Here is an 18,441-nt window from a genome sequence, read left to right as displayed (position 1 = left end):
CCTCGGCGCTTCACACCGGTGTCTCTGAACACCATGGGTCAGCTGCCAATGACACCAGGACTACTCCAGGAGGTAGCTGCTTGGATGGTTCCCTGCAGCAAACTCAAGATCCATGTATATGGGTTAAAGGGTGACTACCAGGAAACTGCCAGGATAATGCCATCAGGTTTAGCCAAAAGTCAAACTGGTTAGTTGGCACAGTGGGTTCACACCCACTTTCTGTTATTACCTCATTACACTGGAAAAAAAACTGAGAAATCACTGAAACACAAATGCAATGACATAAAACATTATTCAACATTAACATTATCTCTTTTTTGATCATGCATTGCTTTTTATTCAAATAAAACCTCTCCATCATGTTATTCTAAGGACACATGTATCATATAACGTACGACAGATACCTATCTTTTTTATTTCCTTTCCTTCCTACAATATTTTCCTATGTAGTTAATGTTTTCATGTTTTACCATTTTAACTTCCAGGTTAGGCTAGGTTCACACCTCTGTAGATAGCATTCAGCATGAACATTTGAAACAGACTGGAACAGACAAATCATTGGTGCAGACTGTGCAGCTCAATAGGCAAGGAAGTCCCTTGCCACTATAAAACAGGGCACCAGGTCTCAAAATTACTGAACCATTAGATGAAGGATTTACTAGAGGCATAGTAAGGTTCAAGGAGAACTATGATGAAGCCCTTAATCTTGACAAATGAACTGTTTTAAAAGAAAAGGGTCCACATAGTATTTTTGCACAGGGGTTTTCTACTGTCCAACCCTTCCCCCACACATATGCCTGTACAGTTATATACATATTCAATTGACTCCCATTAAAAACCACAAACTGCATTGCTAACTAAGTAAACTGCTTGGTTAAATAATCTTTTCCATAAAGTTGATGAAATTTCTGTATATCCTAACATAATGGAAAAATGTATGGAAACAGCCAGGACATGTATACTATAGCCTAGGTTAACCTCACATTCAGTCTAATGTTTTTTCTATGGTGATACATCACATCTATTTAGTTAGTGATCGCACTTTAAGTTGTGTATATTATCAGATAAAATTCACATCTAAAAAGTAAAGTGTAAAGATTTACATTATGATAAAGCAATGTGTCAGATTTATATGTATCAGGAATATTTGTGTGATGTATAATATAATTCAAATGTCTTGTATCACCTGGTTGCTTTGTGTATATTATGAGATAAACTTCACAGATAGAAAGTTAAAAAAAAACTTAATATTCATAACATTTGAAAGATTATTCAGATGTAATAGTGAATTTCAGGCTCGTGGCTTCACATTTAGAACCATCTTTTGTGTGGTTGTGACTTGATGTTGTTGTACTGAATGTGTCCATTGTAGAAACAATTATATTAATGCTTGAACAAACCATCATCTCACAATGAATAATTAAACTACCATTACTGGCTGAATAGCTCCTGCAGATGCTCTGGACAATGTTTTCAGTGCCAGGACCATCCGTGAGAGCTGTCTCCTGTATTCTAAATGACCGGTATAGAACATTTTCGGTTGTAGGGCAATCCAGCTCTCGATTTCTCAAAAGAGCAATTGATTTTCCATGGAGGTGTTCAGGTCCTTGACAAATTAGTTCAGAAATCTGAGTCATATCTCTGTTGTCTTTGATCCAGTTCAGAAAATGAGACAAAGAACAGTCACACCACCAATGATTACCATGAAGAATTAATGATATTAGATTATTTAAGGGATCAAATATACCTTCTGGGAGCATTCTTAGCAAGTTGTGATGAAGACTAATAACAAGTAGACTAGTCATATTTTGAAAAGTGTTTCCCTGAATAACCTCAAGACAGTTATTATCCAGATAAAGGTGAGTAAGTGACTCAAGTCCTTCAAAAGCATCGTCTTCCAAGCTTTTAATTTTGTTAAAAGACAAAAATAATGTTTCTAAATAATTTAAGTTAGAAAAAATTCCCCTAGGAATGGTTTGCAGCTGATTTCTTCCCAGTAATAGGTTGACTAAGTTTTGCAGTCCATCAAAAGTCCCAGCAGGAAGAGTGGTAATTTGGTTTCCTTCTAAGGCAAGCCATCTAAGATTACTGAGTTTTGAAAAAATATGTGAATTTAACTCTTTAATAGAGTTCTTAACAAGAGTGAGTTTTTTCAAGGATGTCAAATTTTCAAAGGTATACCTAAGTATCCGCCATAACTTATTTCCATCCAGTGATAGTTCAGTAAGATTTTTTAGCCTGTCAAAGCTTCCTGGTACTATTTGATTTATGTTATTGTTGTCCAGTTTGAGAATGCTCAGATTTTGCAGTTGTTTGAAAGTATCAGCTGGCAGTTTGCTTATTTCATTAGATCCAAGGTTCAGTTCATGAAGATTCTTCAACTGACTAAATAGACTGGAGCAGATTTGTGAGAGGTTGTTTCCTTGTAAATCAAGAAATTCCAACTTTGTTGTGCTTTCGAAGAGACTGCATGAGAGATTTTTAATTGAATTGTATGAAATAATGAGTTTTTGAAGTTCTGTCAGCTTTTAAATGTTCCAGGTTTTATCTCAGACAGTGGGTTGGCTGATATCTCCAAGTTGGTGAGGTGAGGTAGTCCATGAAATGCATTCTCGTGTATATAAAGTATATCATTGTTGAAAAAAAGTAATTTTTTTAAGCTGCTATAATGTTTTAAGGATGCATCTTTCAACATATTTATTGATGTATCTAAAAACATGAGGTCAGTGACACTGGCTGGAATGTCAGTGGGAATTCTTATCATTTTGGAACTGGAACAGAAAACTTGGACTCCATTAAAACAGTTACACATAGAAGGACAGCTCTGTGTAAGCCATGAACTGGTAAAAACAAATTTACAGATGACAAGACTTCTCACCAGCATACTAATCTGTAAAACAAAGAAAAAATATATAAACATTAAAAAATAGTTTTTTTTTTTAGAAACTATTAGTAAAATATATTTTTGAAACTTTTCATAAAATCTAAAAACACCTGAAAATGTATATGTATTTAACAACATCTGATTTGAGTAAGAGCATATTTAAAAGCATGATTTGGTTTATTCCTTTGTAGAGTGTTATACTACAGTATATGAAACCAATTATATTACTTTAAAATGTATTTCTGGTTATTTTCTATTCTAGGAAAACTAGAGACTGACAGACTTCAAAGTATTCTAATCGATTATACTGAAATTAAATATGATTCAAATGGTCTGAAAATTGGTACTGTACATGACACTCTGAGGTCTCATAGGACAGGTTGACAGTGTTAACTAACAGAGTGTTTAACAAACACACTGCGCCATTGCACGTGTTATGCTTTTTCATTTGAAAAACCTTTAAAAAATTGTCCCTTATTGGGAGAAGATATTGTTTAACCCTTTGGATACCGAAGGTTTTTTTTGTCTTTAAGTTTTCCTTTTTATTCCCGGTCTTTACTACGGAGACCTAATAATTTTTTTTCATTCACATAGCCATATGGGGCTTGCTTTTTGTGGGATAAGTTGTACTGTCTAATACCACCATTTACTATAGCATACAATGTAGTGGGAAGCGTAGGAAAAAATTCCAAATGGGGTGGAACTGGAAAAAAATGCAATCCGCCACAATTTTTGGGGTTTTGTCCCTACAGCATTTCCTCTGTGGCAAAACTGACTTGTGCACTTCATTCTCTGGGTCAGTACGATTACAACAATATGAAATATGTGTAGGTTTTTTGTGTTTTAATACCGAAATAAAAAAATTTAAACTTTGAAAAAATATATACTTTTTTTATATCACCATATTCTAACCCCCATAACTTTTTTATAGTTACATCTAGTGAGCTGTGTGGGGGCTCATTTTTTGCAGGACAATCTATCATTTTTATTGATACCAGTTTAGAGAGTTTGTGAGGTTTGGATAACATTTTCATACATTTTGTTTGGGTAAGCGAGGCTATTCGCCGTATGGAATAGATATTTTTATATTTTATTGTTTTTATATTTTTATGTTTTTATATTTTAATGTTACGGGCATTTTCAGGTGTGGCGATGCCCATGATATTTATATTTTTTTATTGTTTAGGTATTTTTATTTTGGGGAAACGGGGAGTGATTCGAATTTTTATATTTTTTTACTTTTTTTTTACTTTTTCTAGCCCCTCTAGGAGGCTACAATATTCAGTAGTTAGATCCTATGGTGATGCTGATGGCAGGCCAACATAGGAACTGCAGCTGTAATACGCTAGGTCTCTTAAGAGAGACTCAACGTATTAGGAAGAAGGACCAGCTTCCCCGATTGCCAGATGCAGAAGTCAGTCCTCTACTAGAAGCATGCACTTCCAGGTTTTCCCGTCATTTAGATGCCGTGCAGTGGCGTACACACAATCCATGGGGCCCCGGTGTGAAACTGATCTATGGGGCCCCCTACCCGCACGGGATCCGCTCATGTTAAAGAGCCCTAAGCCCAATGCATGGCTACACTCACCCAGTCCTAATAAAATCTGGTCCTACCTCATCCAGGGTGTCGCTGGTGTCAGCGTGATGTCCGCTGGATCAGGAAAAAGGTCCCTGTGGTGATAGAGAAAAAAAAGAATAATCTTATAAGGAAGGTATGGTGACTTCCCCTGTGAAATCACCAGCAGGGGGCGCTGTGCTGGCCTGTAAGACTGAACCATGCCAATGTATAGCAGGGTAATCTAGGACATTTCCCCTAAGTGGAACCACACAGTACTAATGCCCACCTTGTGGCCCCTCACAGTAGTTATGTCCACCTTTGTTCCTGTCACAGTAATTATGCCCAGATATGTGCCCCCTCATAGTAGTTATGCCAAATATGTGTCCCCTTACAGTAGTTATGCCCAGATATGTGCCCCCTCAAAGTGGTTATGCCAGATTATGCGTCCCCTCACAGTAGTAATGCCAGATTATGTGTCCCCTCACAGTAGTAATGTCAGATTATGTGCCCCCTCATAGTAGTAATGCCAGACTATGTGCCCCTCACCTAGTAACGCCAGATTATGTGCCCCTCACAGTAGTTATGGCAGATTATGTGCCCCTTCACAGTATTTATGCCCAGTTATGTGTCTCCTCAAAGTAGATATGCCCAGATATGTGTCCCCTCAGAGTGGTTATGCCAGATTATGTGCCCCTCACATTAGATATGCCCACATATGTGCCCCTCCCCCCCACATTGGTTATGCCAGATTACATGCCCCGTCACAGTAGTTATGCCTTCATATGTGCCCCCTCATAGTTATGCCTTTATATGTGCCGCCCTCACAGTAGTTATGCCACATTAGGTGCCCCCTCAAATATGTTATGGCAGATTAGGTGCCCCCCTCAAATTAGTTACGACAGACCCTCAGTAGAGATGCCAACTTTTGTGCCCCCTCACTCTAGTTGTGCCCATCAAATGAACCCCCCCTGCCCCCAGTCTGCAGCGTTAGAAAAAAAAAATATACACATACTTACCTTCTTCCCTGATGAGAGGAGGCAAATTGCCGGGCTTTCAGGTCTCCTCCCACAGGCAGCAGCGCGATCTGGGGCCAGCAGGGGGAGCTCCTGAGCTCTAAAGATCAGTGAAGCAGGGAGCAGAGAGGTTTCCCTGCTTCACTGTGGAAACGGAACTGCCGGCCGTGTGTGTGTGAGTGCGCTCCCCCCCCTCTTTCTTGACCCTCCGGCCCCCGCACCCCCATATTATACATGTAATGGAGGCAAGGAGAGCACTCTGATGGGGCCCAAAATTGTCACTGTACTTCATGCAAGGCCCCATCAGAGCGCTCCATTAAATGTGAGTACAGCGGGGGCCCTGCCAGGGGCCTAGGGGGGGTCCACAGGCGGCTGGGCCCCCTGGAGTGCCGGGCCCGGTCGCAACTGCGCCCCCTGCGACCCTGGTATGTACGCATCTAAAGGGGTAATTGCCTACAATCAGCATTATTGCTGGTCTCAGACATTTGCTACGAGCCTCTGCTGTTTGAAACAGTAGAGACCCGCCATCTATGGCACCCGCGGCATTCGCGAGCAGGCGCAATGTTTAAAGACATGTACGGCGCTGGGAAAACATAGAGTTAAACATACAGTGCTATGGGGATAAAACTGTGGCTTTTTGGGACCATGAGTCCAAAAATTATGCGTCCCCTCACAGTAGTAATGCCAGATTATGTGTCCCCTCACAGTAGTAATGTCAGATTATGTGCCCCCTCATAGTAGTAATGCCAGACTATGTGCCCCTCACCTAGTAACGCCAGATTATGTGCCCCTCACAGTAGTTATGGCAGATTATGTGCCCCTTCACAGTATTTATGCCCAGTTATGTGTCTCCTCAAAGTAGATATGCCCAGATATGTGTCCCCTCAGAGTGGTTATGCCAGATTATGTGCCCCTCACATTAGATATGCCCACATATGTGCCCCTCCCCCCCACATTGGTTATGCCAGATTACATGCCCCGTCACAGTAGTTATGCCTTCATATGTGCCCCCTCATAGTTATGCCTTTATATGTGCCGCCCTCACAGTAGTTATGCCACATTAGGTGCCCCCTCAAATATGTTATGGCAGATTAGGTGCCCCCCTCAAATTAGTTACGACAGACCCTCAGTAGAGATGCCAACTTTTGTGCCCCCTCACTCTAGTTGTGCCCATCAAATGAACCCCCCCTGCCCCCAGTCTGCAGCGTTAGAAAAAAAAAATATACACATACTTACCTTCTTCCCTGATGAGAGGAGGCAAATTGCCGGGCTTTCAGGTCTCCTCCCACAGGTAGCAGCGCGATCTGGGGCCAGCAGGGGGAGCTCCTGAGCTCTAAAGATCAGTGAAGCAGGGAGCAGAGAGGTTTCCCTGCTTCACTGTGGAAACGGAACTGCCGGCCGTGTGTGTGTGAGTGCGCTCCCCCCCCTCTTTCTTGACCCTCCGGCCCCCGCACCCCCATATTATACATGTAATGGAGGCAAGGAGAGCACTCTGATGGGGCCCAAAATTGTCACTGTACTTCATGCAAGGCCCCATCAGAGCGCTCCATTAAATGTGAGTACAGCGGGGGCCCTGCCAGGGGCCTAGGGGGGGTCCACAGGCGGCTGGGCCCCCTGGAGTGCCGGGCCCGGTCGCAACTGCGCCCCCTGCGACCCTGGTATGTACGCATCTAAAGGGGTAATTGCCTACAATCAGCATTATTGCTGGTCTCAGACATTTGCTACGAGCCTCTGCTGTTTGAAACAGTAGAGACCCGCCATCTATGGCACCCGCGGCATTCGCGAGCAGGCGCAATGTTTAAAGACATGTACGGCGCTGGGAAAACATAGAGTTAAACATACAGTGTTATGGGGATAAAACTGTGGCTTTTTGGGACCATGAGTCCAAAAATTATGCCTTAAAAGTGGCAGATCCCTGCTCCTATTTATACACAAATTAATGTAATAAGAAACAGTGGCTTGTACTGCACAACCATCCAAAAGTTATGCTTTAACAGTGGCTGTAGTAAACACACACAAGTGTTAATTGTCAGAAGAAACAGTGACTTGTTTTGAAGTTAAACAAGCTTGGAAAAATTCTTACTTTTATTTTGGAGCAGTACAGTGTGGATGTGGAAAGAGTAGGGGTCATAGCGCCATTGCCCGCGGCATGTAAAGTGTTAAACAGCCCGGTTAGGCACTCCTGCTGGTTCGGGCTGTTAGAGCAGGGTTGCAGCTCTCATGTGAGAGCCAGGTCCCCATTCCCCGTCCCCGCTGCGCGGGGGGCCTGTGCAGCGATTAAACTGGGCCACTGTAAAAAAAATGGCAGCCCAGCCTAAGGCCCCTTAGTGAGTGCCGTAAAAAGGCGTATGGGTCGTCACTAAGGGGTTAAAGTAATAAAACACTTTCTCTAACACAGGTATAATGCACTGAAATGCCCAATTACAAACAGTAAATATATATTCTATTTAAGTACTGGCAATCAGTCTATGAACAGTGTAAAGTTTGTTAGAAAGAAAATCTGGCGCGGCGTTCTTGCAGAAAATTTTAACTCTAATGCAGAACTTGCTGGCAAGGTGCATGAAACAACTGAGACAGTCCCTCACTCACTGTGCTAAGCTTTTTCAGATAAAGTCTATCTACCCAATTATATCACAAATTCTTTCCCCATAGTGCCCCTTTAGTGTCCTTAGTGACTGGTTTGTGTTTGCAATTGTTTTTTTTTGTTTTTTTGCAGACACAGCCACAACACATCATATTATTTATGAAAGTCCAGTGAATCAGAATACCAATTACTGTCTGCTTCCACTTACTAGTACACTTTAGAAATGTACCCTGTAATGTTGTTTCACCTCTGCTGTGTGAATCCAGTGAGCGGATAAACAGGACCAGACAAAATAATATACAAGTCATATTTCATCCCGCATAAACCACAATGCATTCATTATCATCTGAAAAGTAACACATAAAAAAAAAAAAATTGACCGAATTATAATATGAAAAACAGTGACATATGGAAGAAAACTTAAATCGTCATACCATTTTAATGCCACTGGTGTAATCCATTCCATTTACCGATCACTCAGGCAATGAATATCCCGTAAGAATAAAACCTGTTAAGATTTTCAATGACAGGATCTGAACCAGCAGTTTTCTGTTGGGTGGGGTGATAACGCTGGAGATCCTTTTCCGTATGATATCTTCAAAACAACTATTGAACTTCTACTGGGAATTCCAAGACACTTATCATAGTCAGAAAGGTTTCACTTACAGACCAGGAACTGATGAGTTGTTTTTTTCAGATTTTATCCTCCAATTCCTGCAATACCACTGAATCACTTCGTTTTCCTGTTGAAAACACTGCTGTTCTCAAGTTATGCAACTAAAGTTAGATAGATGCTAGATACTATGGGGCACATTTATGAAGCCCGGCATTTTAGACGGCATTATAGGCCTTGTGCTTGTGGAGGATCCGAAGAAGTTAAGAAGAGGCGCAGGCCTCTCCATAACTTCGACGCATCCAGCGCCAGTTCCAAATTTAAGACAGCTTCCAAGCTGTTTTACAGTTAGACCTTTTTCTACGCCTAAAACAGGCATAGAAAATGATAAATGAGACTGGCCTGTCAGCCCATCCCCTTCCCCCCCCACCCCATGCCCACAATTTTAGGCCTCGCGCCTCCATATGTACCTGACATACACCTAATTTAGGCGTATTTCAGTATAGTAAATGACCCAAGTAAGGATCTGGATGTGCTGATCCGAAACACCTAGATGACAGTGTACCTTTACTAAGGGAGTTTTTAATCACCTGAAAACAAAAGGATACCATTTTATTGGGAAGCTGAATTTCATCCTTTTCTTTTGAATCTGCACAAAGCATGTCATGTTCCAGGCACTTCCGTGCTTCCTAGGCGGTGGGCAGGTGAGAGCTGTTATACTACTTTGGACAAAATGACCCGCTATATTTATATAAATATATATATATATATATGGGCACAATGGCAAATCTGGCTAGGGCCACCTACTTTACATTTCTAACATTTCCAGTATCCTCTCATGTGGCTGAAAAAGCCTTGGGCCACCTTAGGCACCAGTTCCTAAATGCAACTGCAACCTTTGCACCTAATATACTAAAATTGGCCATAAACATGAGATGGGCTGTCAGCCAAACACTCATTCAAATGACAGTGATCTGTCCCGATCATCCCATACATATGAATGCTTGGCTCAACCAAGTGTGAATATGTAGCGAAAAGAAAGGAGAGAAAGTCACTGACAGACTCCTCTGGTAGCAGTTTATCTTTCTGCTAACAAAAAATATCGAAATCCAAAGATAGCCAAACACATGGATAAAAAACACAGTGATGTCACAGGACAGAGAGAATAAACACAGGGAGAGAGCTGCAGCGAAAAGGACATGCCCAACCCCAATTTGTCATCTGGAAATAATTCTAGCAGAACAACTGGAGCAATCTCTGGAACCATGTCAGATACAGGGCTGGTTCTAGCTTTGTTAGAAAGAGATTGCCAACTACATAGCATAACCCCTTTAAGTCTTCTTAGAAGTAGTTGTATTCCATCCACTCAACCCTCACCACCTATCCCTTGTACGAATGCGGTGGAAAATGAAGCATTACCTGGCAACAGCTGATTCTCATTTAGAAGACACATTCTGATTCCTACCTTTCCAATGTCTTTTGGACCCCATGTATGTGCCCTTTAACATGGTCCAAGACACAGGGTAATGATCGGGAATTAGCCATTCTTTGCTGAGCTGAGCATCTTGTTAAGCTGCATTCACATACACCAATCATCTACTCAGTATGTGGACGATCGATTACTACTGCCCGATATAGATTAGATTCATTGTTTGTTCACACAGCCTGGACGATGTGCTGACTATGAATGATGATTTGAACACACGGCAAATACGGTAATTTATCATTTGTTGGGTGGCACATTTACATTGGGCAATAATCATGATCAAGCATTTGTAGAAATGTTAATTCCAATATATGCCCTGATGGTCTGTTTAAAGGGGCCGTTAGGGCACATACAAATGGGATGTCATTTGCAGTGGAAAGAAAAATCAATTTACTGTAGTAGCAAATCATGCTGCGGCTTCAGGGGTGGACTGGCCATAGACCGTACAGGACTGTTGGCCTATAAGTAGAAATCTGATGATCCTAGCATTAATTAAAGTACCTGGACAGTGGTTGCAGGCGCCCTCTTGAATTTAACTGTATCACCATCCTCAGGATGGTGATACAGTTGAATTTGCAACAGAGGGGGCAGTATTTTGTGCTGCACTGTGGTATTTGGTTCTGCTGGCCTTCTGTTGATTTCGACTCACCTACAACATGGGGCCACTTTTATTTTTTTTCCAGAGCCTCTTTAAGTTCCCAGTCTGCCCCTGTGTAGCTTTCACCCTGTGCATTACCAGACAGGCTTATAAAAGAAATAAAAATCCGAACCCAAAGATACCTTCATTCTGGTGCTGTATCCACATGACTGCTCAGCCAATCGCCTCAGTGGTCACATGTGTATGAACTGCCGAGGCCAGTGTTTGGATTAGCAGTCAGGTGAATGAGGTGACACTTCCGATCCAATGAGAGGCAGAAGCTTATCCTTCTCTCCTGCACTAGGAAGCCAGATTATCGTATGCACTCAGCACCTTAAGATGGTGTCATGGGTGGCAGATCACTTCCCAGCCTGCAAACGTTACATGATTATTGGTATTATGCTAGTCTCTCTCTCTGTTCTGCCCAGTTGTCTCCTGATTCTCTCATTCTTACTGACCCTTGGACTTCTGTCTGACCTGTTTATTTTTTTGTTCATGAATTGCTGAGACCTATTGTTCCACTGTATTGACTCTGGCTTGTTGAAGATGTTCTCTCCCTCTGCCCTTCAGTTGCTGATATGTTTGGTTCTATGGCTCTGACCCTAGCTTGCATCGGACTTTGCTATTCTCTGAACCTTAAGGCCTCTTTCACACGGGCGTCGCGTATGAGGGCCGGATAGGATGCGGGTGCGTCGCAGGAAAATCCTGGGGTGAGTTTTGTATGCGATTGTGTTGCATTCTTTCATTTTTTCTGCGCGAGTGCAATGCATTTTGCACGCGCGTGAGAAAAAACTGAATGTGATACCCAGACCCAAACCCGGACTTCTTCACTAAAGTTCAGGTTTGGCTTAGGCATTCTGTAGATTTTGATATTACATGTTATAAGGGAAAATAATAGCATTCCTAATACAGAATGCTAAGTAAATTAGGGATGGAGGGGTTAAAATAAACAATATAAATTTAACTCACCTCATCCACTTGTTCGTGCAGCCCGGCTTGTCTTCTTTCTTCATCTTTGAGGACCTGGGAGAAAAGGACCTTTGGTGACGTCACTGCCCTCATCACATGGTTCATCACCAAGAAGGATTTGAGCAAGCCTACATCCACAGAAGATCTGTGGAGTTAGTTCTCAAAGATGTTTGGAACAACCTCCTTGCCTGAAAGCATTGATGCTGGTTTGAAGGTAAAGGTGGTCATACCAAATATTTATTTGATTTCTCTTTTGTTCATTTACTTTCCATTTTGTCAATAGGCTAATAAACTATTAACACTTCTATTTTGAAAGCATTCTTAGGCCCCATTCACATGACAACGTTTTTGGTTTGTATCCGATCCGCATTTTTTGCAGATTGGATGCGGACTTATTTATTTCAATGTCCACATCCGTATGTCCATTCCGCAGTCCCACAAAAGAAGATAGAACATGTCCTATCATTGTCCGTTATTTGGTCAAAAATAGGCATTGTTACAATGGGGCTGCAAAAAACAAATGCAATGCGAACATCACAGGGACGCCATACATATTTTGTACATACAGTTGCATACATGTAAGAAACAGTCATGTAATGTGTCTAAGTTTCGTTATCCTGGTAAACTGTGTTAAAATTTAATGTATAATGCTATTCTAGTAATACAGATAAATGTAAATGCCTGCAGTATTCGTTTGGTCAGTAGATGGCAGCATAGGACCGATTTGCATTGAAGTTTACCATAGAGAAAGTGTATTAATGTGATAGTGGCTCTTTAAAACAGCAGTTAAGTGTTGAAGTGACACGCCCCTTATGATGTCAGCCTGCCTCAGTGTGAGCAGGAAGAATGAGGAAGAGGGACTGAAACTATAACGGCTGCCATCTTGGCTAGATAGAAAGCAAGTTCTGTGCTGTGTAAGACATGTGTGGAGATACTAAAGGACGTTCCTGTGCAGCCAAGCTGTGTGAACTTCAGTCTAGAGACGGATGGAGTATAAAGAGACCGTGCATTTAGTGAAGCCAAGTTAAAAAGGACTGTGTGCAGCAGCTAACCTGTGGAGCTGACATTGGGCTGAGTGGATTGCCCCAAACAGTAAAGAGACTCACAGTGCTGTCGAGGTACCGGACAGTCACTGTAAAATTCTGGATTATATCCATCTGGTTTTCCGGCCTGCTGAGGAGGACTTCTTTGTTGCGGATCCTGCGCTGGTTATAAAGGAAAAGGACGACATCGGGCCCCACCGTGTACTTCCACAAACTGTAAGAGGTCCACTTGGACCACTGGGATAAGGGGGGTGCGCACCCGCTTGAAAGTTAGGGTCAGTTAGGGATAGTTCCTGGGACTGCTATTCCTTAGTGTCCGCACCGCGAACACGGACACAGCAAAGGTGGAAATTGTTGTAGTATTTGACTTGAATTGTTCATACTGTTTTATTGTTAACCTGCTTTTATTAATTGATAGTAAATGCAATTTTCTTAATCTTGACTTCTGCGTACGCACTCTTTTCTGGTTGCGGAGTCATACCACCTGCCTTGCTCTCGGTTCACAAATTGGCGTAGTCGGCAGGATCCGCTTACCAGAATGGACGGCGACGCACCCGTTAGGAGGGATGGTGCTGGAGGAAGAATGCCAGCAGGGGCTGTAATGAGTCAGTTAGCAAAGTTTGATGGCAATAATATGTCTGTGAGTGTGTGGGCAGAGCAGATACGAATGGTACAGCGCATGTACCAGACTGCACCAGAAGTACTAGTAGAGCTAGCCATATTGACGTTACAAGGAGATGCTAAGACTACAGTGATATTGCGGCCGTTTGAACAAAGACAGACATTTGAGCAAGTTGTCCAGATTCTAGAAACTATTTATGGAGAAACCGCATTGCTGGGGTCCCTGCAGGCACGGTTCTTCCAGAGGGTACAAAAGGAGAATGAAAGTCTCCCTCAGTATGCAAATGCCCTACAAGAACTGCTCCGAGATATTCAAGGGAAGGAAAGAGGGGGCTCACCAGCCTTCTGTAACCCTGATCGGACACTCCGTGACCAGTTTGTCCTGGGGATCCGTGATGGCAGTTTGACTGTTGCTATGCAGGACTTTATACGACGGGAGACTGATGCTAAATTTCATGACGTACAGGTGGAGGCCATCTCACGTGCCAATAGTATGGTTCAGAAGCCTCAGACCGCAGTTGGAGTTACATTGTCGCAGGGGGCTAGCTCTGGCCCAGAAACAGTGGAAAAAGGGACAGTTAAAGAGATACTTACAGTAATGCAGAAATTGCAAGAGCAAATGGAACACCTACAAACCAATTGTAATGAGAATTCTATGAGAATTGTAGGCCTCCAGAAAACTAGAGACGAAGGGGTGGGCCGTTCACACCAAGAAGGTCAGAATCACCCACAACCCTACTGGAGGGATGAGGATAGGACCTACCGAAGGGGTCCCAATAATGTAGTACAACTCTCAGGAGAGAACAATGGGGCTTACCGAAGGGGCCCAAACCGATGGCCAGAGCGACGGGAAATACGCTGCTGGGATTGTGGGCGCGTGGGCCACATTGCTGCTAGATGTCCAGAGCAGCGACAAGCTTATGAGAGACCGCCGTTAAACTGAAATCCCCTGCTGCAGTAGGGCGGGCAGTAGGGGAAACTGAGGAGACTATGAGAGGAGAATGCCCTGAAGAGGATCTGATCGCTGCAAGTCCCATCATACAGATGGAATTGGAAGGTATTCCGGTTACCGGGATGATTGACACGGGTTCCCAAGTAACGACCCTGAGTAGAGACTGTTACGAACTGTATTTTCAGCGACATGTGAAATATGATTGTAGTGTACGGGAGAGTAATACCCCGTCACTACAGAAGGGTCACTTGGGTATTGTCGTTCCCCCTGTATTTATGGGGAGGTTGGTATAGAATATCTTGTCAATGTACTGCTATGTATTTTCCTGTTACTGTGAAACGTGCGTGTGCAGGCCGGCTAGGGTGTCATTCCAGCTCTGAGTCACTAGAGGGAGCTAGGGAACCCTAGGTTATATAAGGCCCAGTCAGGAAGTAACAGCAGTGTTCAGACAGTGGGAGCAGAGGTCAGAAATGATCCTGTGTCTGAGTGAAAGCCAGGCTATGGGCCTGTGAGAGCAAAGCAGGCCCCAAGCCTGCCGACTAGGAGAGGGTAGTAAAGGCCCTGTAACCGGGTTCCGGATCCAAGGAAAAGGTTCCCCTCCTGAGTCATCATCCGTTTAGCTGAGACAGCATAAGCAAGCCATCAGCCAAGACACAGAATACCACAGAGGCCGATCAGATAAAGCAAGAGGTACTCAAGATAACAGAGGAGGTACTAGATAAGGACAGCTTCAAGGGTACGCCAGATAAAGGGCATTAGACCTTGGAGAGAAAGTCACATGTGTCAGGACCAGTCAGGAATAGTGTGCAAGCCGCCTGTACTGCATCTCCTGCAATCAACACTCTGTATTATACATTGCTAAGACCGGCCATTCTGTAACCCCCAAGAACCACCTGTATTCTTATGTAAAACCAACCGTCTTTCATGGAACGGCGCTTCTAATTGCGTCCATGTATTATTATTGCTGATATTCAGTAAAGTTCCAGTTTTTGTTGGCTACCCTACACTTGCTTCATTATTCTACACTACCATACACGGCGTGTCACCGTTTAATTGACACTGGCGTCACGAACTTTTAAATACCTGCCTGTTCCAGTATTTGCCCCAATTGAAGACGACAGTGGATCCCAGGTTAGTGAGTCAATCTGCACTACAAAGCCCAGCATACACTACTGACCCCCTGGGACACTGCATGATCCCCATACATTCATACGAGTGGTCGCAGCTAATCAGTTACCAGTACCGGTGGTGGGAGTGGCCTGGATGAATGTCAGATTATGTGGCCAAGATCTAGGCAAGAAAGGCATTGTGGTAGTACAGGAGTCACATGAAGTAAAGGTCCCTGTCATCTTGGGGATGAATGTGTTAAAAGAATTGGATCAGATTCTCTTTGAAAAGAAAGGTCACGGTTATTGGAGAGAAACCACTAGCCATCGGCCTACTCAAACGGCCTTCCAGCGGCTGGTCCGAACATGTGGCTTACAGAAAAGTTCAGATGCACAGTGTCCTCTTGCTCGAATTTCGGTCCCTCTGCATACAAAAGTTACGTTGCCACCCAGACGGGAGATGATAGTGTCCATGCCTGTAGGCACCTGTAGGAAACTAGAGGGCATAGCTGTGTTGATAGAACCACTGCCGACAGCCGGAAGAAGTGTTGATCCGCTAGTAGCCCGTTCCTTGGCAGTAGTCCGCAATGGGAGAGTACCCCTCCGATGTGTGAACACTCAGGATCAGAGTGTAGACCTAGCCCCAGGAAGGCTGCTGGCTAACCTCTATGTGACTCCGGAGGAAGTGAGGAAAGCGACCCCGATGCAGTTGAGGCCGGCTGAACGAGGTGAATGGGCCGTAACCGTGTCTATGGGGGAAGGCGAGAACCCCACCCCTAAATGGAATGGCGGTGCAATTCGAGAACAGATGAAGATAGAGACTTCTCTGTGTTCTCTGGAACAGATCCGGAAGGTAGATGAACTGTTATGGGAAAACCGCACAACCTTTGCACGTCATGCTGAAGATTTTGGATGTACGACAGGGATCTACCATGAGATTCCCACAGGAGACACCCCTCCAATCAGAGAGCGCTACCGACAAATTCCTCCACAGATGTATCAGGAGGTGAAAGAACTGTTGACCCAGATGCTGCAGAATGGGATCATTCAAGAAAGCCAAAGTCCCTGGGCAGCTCCAGTGGTACTAGTAAGAAAGAAAGATGGGTCCATTCGGTTTTGCGTAGACTATCGAAAGTTGAATACCTGCACCGTACGAGATTCCTACCCCTTACCTCGGATTGAGGAGTCCCTTTCAGCACTAGGAAGAGCCCGCTACTTCTCCTCACTAGACCTGGCTAGTGGGTATTGGCAGGTGCCAATGGCCGAGAAAGATAAGGAAAAGACAGCCTTTATCTTGCCCATGGGACTATACGAATTTAACCGGATGCCCTTTGGATTGACAAATGCACCTGGAACGTTCCAACGATTGATGGAGAATTGTCTTGGTGACTTCAACTTTGAATTCACTCTCATCTACTTGGATGACATTATAGTGTACTCTGCAACCTTTGAGGACCATCTCCGCCAGTTGGGACAAGTATTTCAACGATTGCGGGAACATGGGCTCAAACTGAAACCCAGTAAATGTCGGTTGTTTCAATCTGAAATTGATTACTTGGGTCATTGTGTATCAGGAGAAGGGGTGAGGCCGTCAAGGGACAAGATAGCGGCTGTTCAAGACTGGCCGACACCGACTACCCTGCGAGAAGTGAGGGCGTTCCTGGGAGTAGCCGGCTACTATCGACGGTTTATTAAGGACTTTGCTAGAGTAGCAGCGCCACTTAATGCTCTCCTACTAGGCACCGCTGGGGGTCCGAAGAACCGGTCTGTGAAATGGGGCCCTGAACAGAAACACGCCTTCCAGGCATTGAAGGATGCTCTTACAACGGCCCCAATCTTAGCGTATGCTGATTACCACTTGCCCTTCCAGCTATATACCGATGCAAGCCTGTATGGTCTCGGAGCGGTGCTATCTCAGTTCCAGGATGGCCAAGAGCGTGTCATAGCGTATGCCAGCCGATCCTTGCGAGATTCTGAGAGAAACCCTGACAATTATAGTTCATTCAAGTTAGAACTGTTGGCACTGGTATTGGCCATGACTGAGAAATTCTCTGAGTATTTGACCGGAGCTGAAGTCTTAGTACTGACTGACAACAACCCATTGGCTCACCTGGAAAATGCCAAGCTCGGGGCTTTGGAGCAGAGGTGGATAGCCCGAATGTCTAAGTTCAATTACCGCATTAAGTATCGGTCCAAGACGGAGAACCAAAATGCCGATGGACTTTCTAGGGTAACTACCCAGGCCCCCAGCGGAAACGTGGATCATGAGTTGGAGCATGTGGAGATGCCTGACTTCAGCAGATTTTCACAAGCCTTGGTCACTGCTATGCAGTGTGCAGTGGAAGGGACCGAAACGGCTCCTTTCTTTGGCCCCTCACTACAGGAATGGGTGCAAATACAGCAGGCCCATGAGGGGCTGGCGAAAATGATCAAGTGTGTTGAGAAAGGCAAGAAGCCCTGTAAAGAGGAAAGAGAACGACTGACCCGTGAAATGCTATTAGTCCTGAGTCAGTGGGAAAAGTTAGAGATGAAAAATGGAGTGCTATGCCGAAAGGTATATCTGCCTTCTGAAATCGACATTTGTTACCAAATCGTAGTGCCTAGTGAACTGGCTCAATCATTGGCTCTTGAGGCTCATAATAAGAATGGACATTTTGGTCATGAGAAGACCTTTCGTTGGCTACAGCGACTGATTTACTGTCCAGCTCTCCGTCAAATGGTCGAAGAAGTATGTCATAGATGTCGAACTTGTGAGATCCATAAGGCAATAGAACAAAGAGCTCCCCTGCAAACCATAGTGACCCAGGAACCTTTGGAGATCGTCATGATAGACTACCTAATGGTGGGCCCATCCAACAGTGGGCACCAGTACTGCCTCGTAATGGTGGACCACTTCACCAAATTTGCGGTGGTGACCGCCACCAAGGACCAGACCGCTGAGTCAGCAGCTCGAGCCCTATGCCAAGATTTCATCC

At 44.0% G+C, this 18,441-nt stretch overlaps 1 protein-coding gene across 1 annotated transcript; it reads right to left on the bottom strand.

Annotated features, from left to right (window-relative positions):
- Positions 1-311: 311 nt before the first annotated feature.
- CPN2 (carboxypeptidase N subunit 2) lies at positions 312-9,314 on the bottom strand. The gene is made up of 3 exons (XM_044291074.1): positions 9,261-9,314; positions 2,879-2,890; positions 312-2,525 (listed from the first exon to the last, which is right to left on the bottom strand). The coding sequence occupies exons 1-3, from the start codon at positions 9,312-9,314 to the stop codon at positions 1,269-1,271; spliced, it is 1,323 nt and encodes a 440-aa protein (XP_044147009.1). The 3' UTR covers positions 312-1,268.
- Between the last annotated feature and the right edge of the window lie 9,127 nt (positions 9,315-18,441).

Source organism: Bufo gargarizans, chromosome 4 (genome assembly GCF_014858855.1).
Source record: "Bufo gargarizans isolate SCDJY-AF-19 chromosome 4, ASM1485885v1, whole genome shotgun sequence".
NCBI classification, from domain to species: Eukaryota; Metazoa; Chordata; class Amphibia; order Anura; family Bufonidae; genus Bufo; species Bufo gargarizans.
This window is presented reverse-complemented; position numbering and strand designations above follow the sequence as displayed.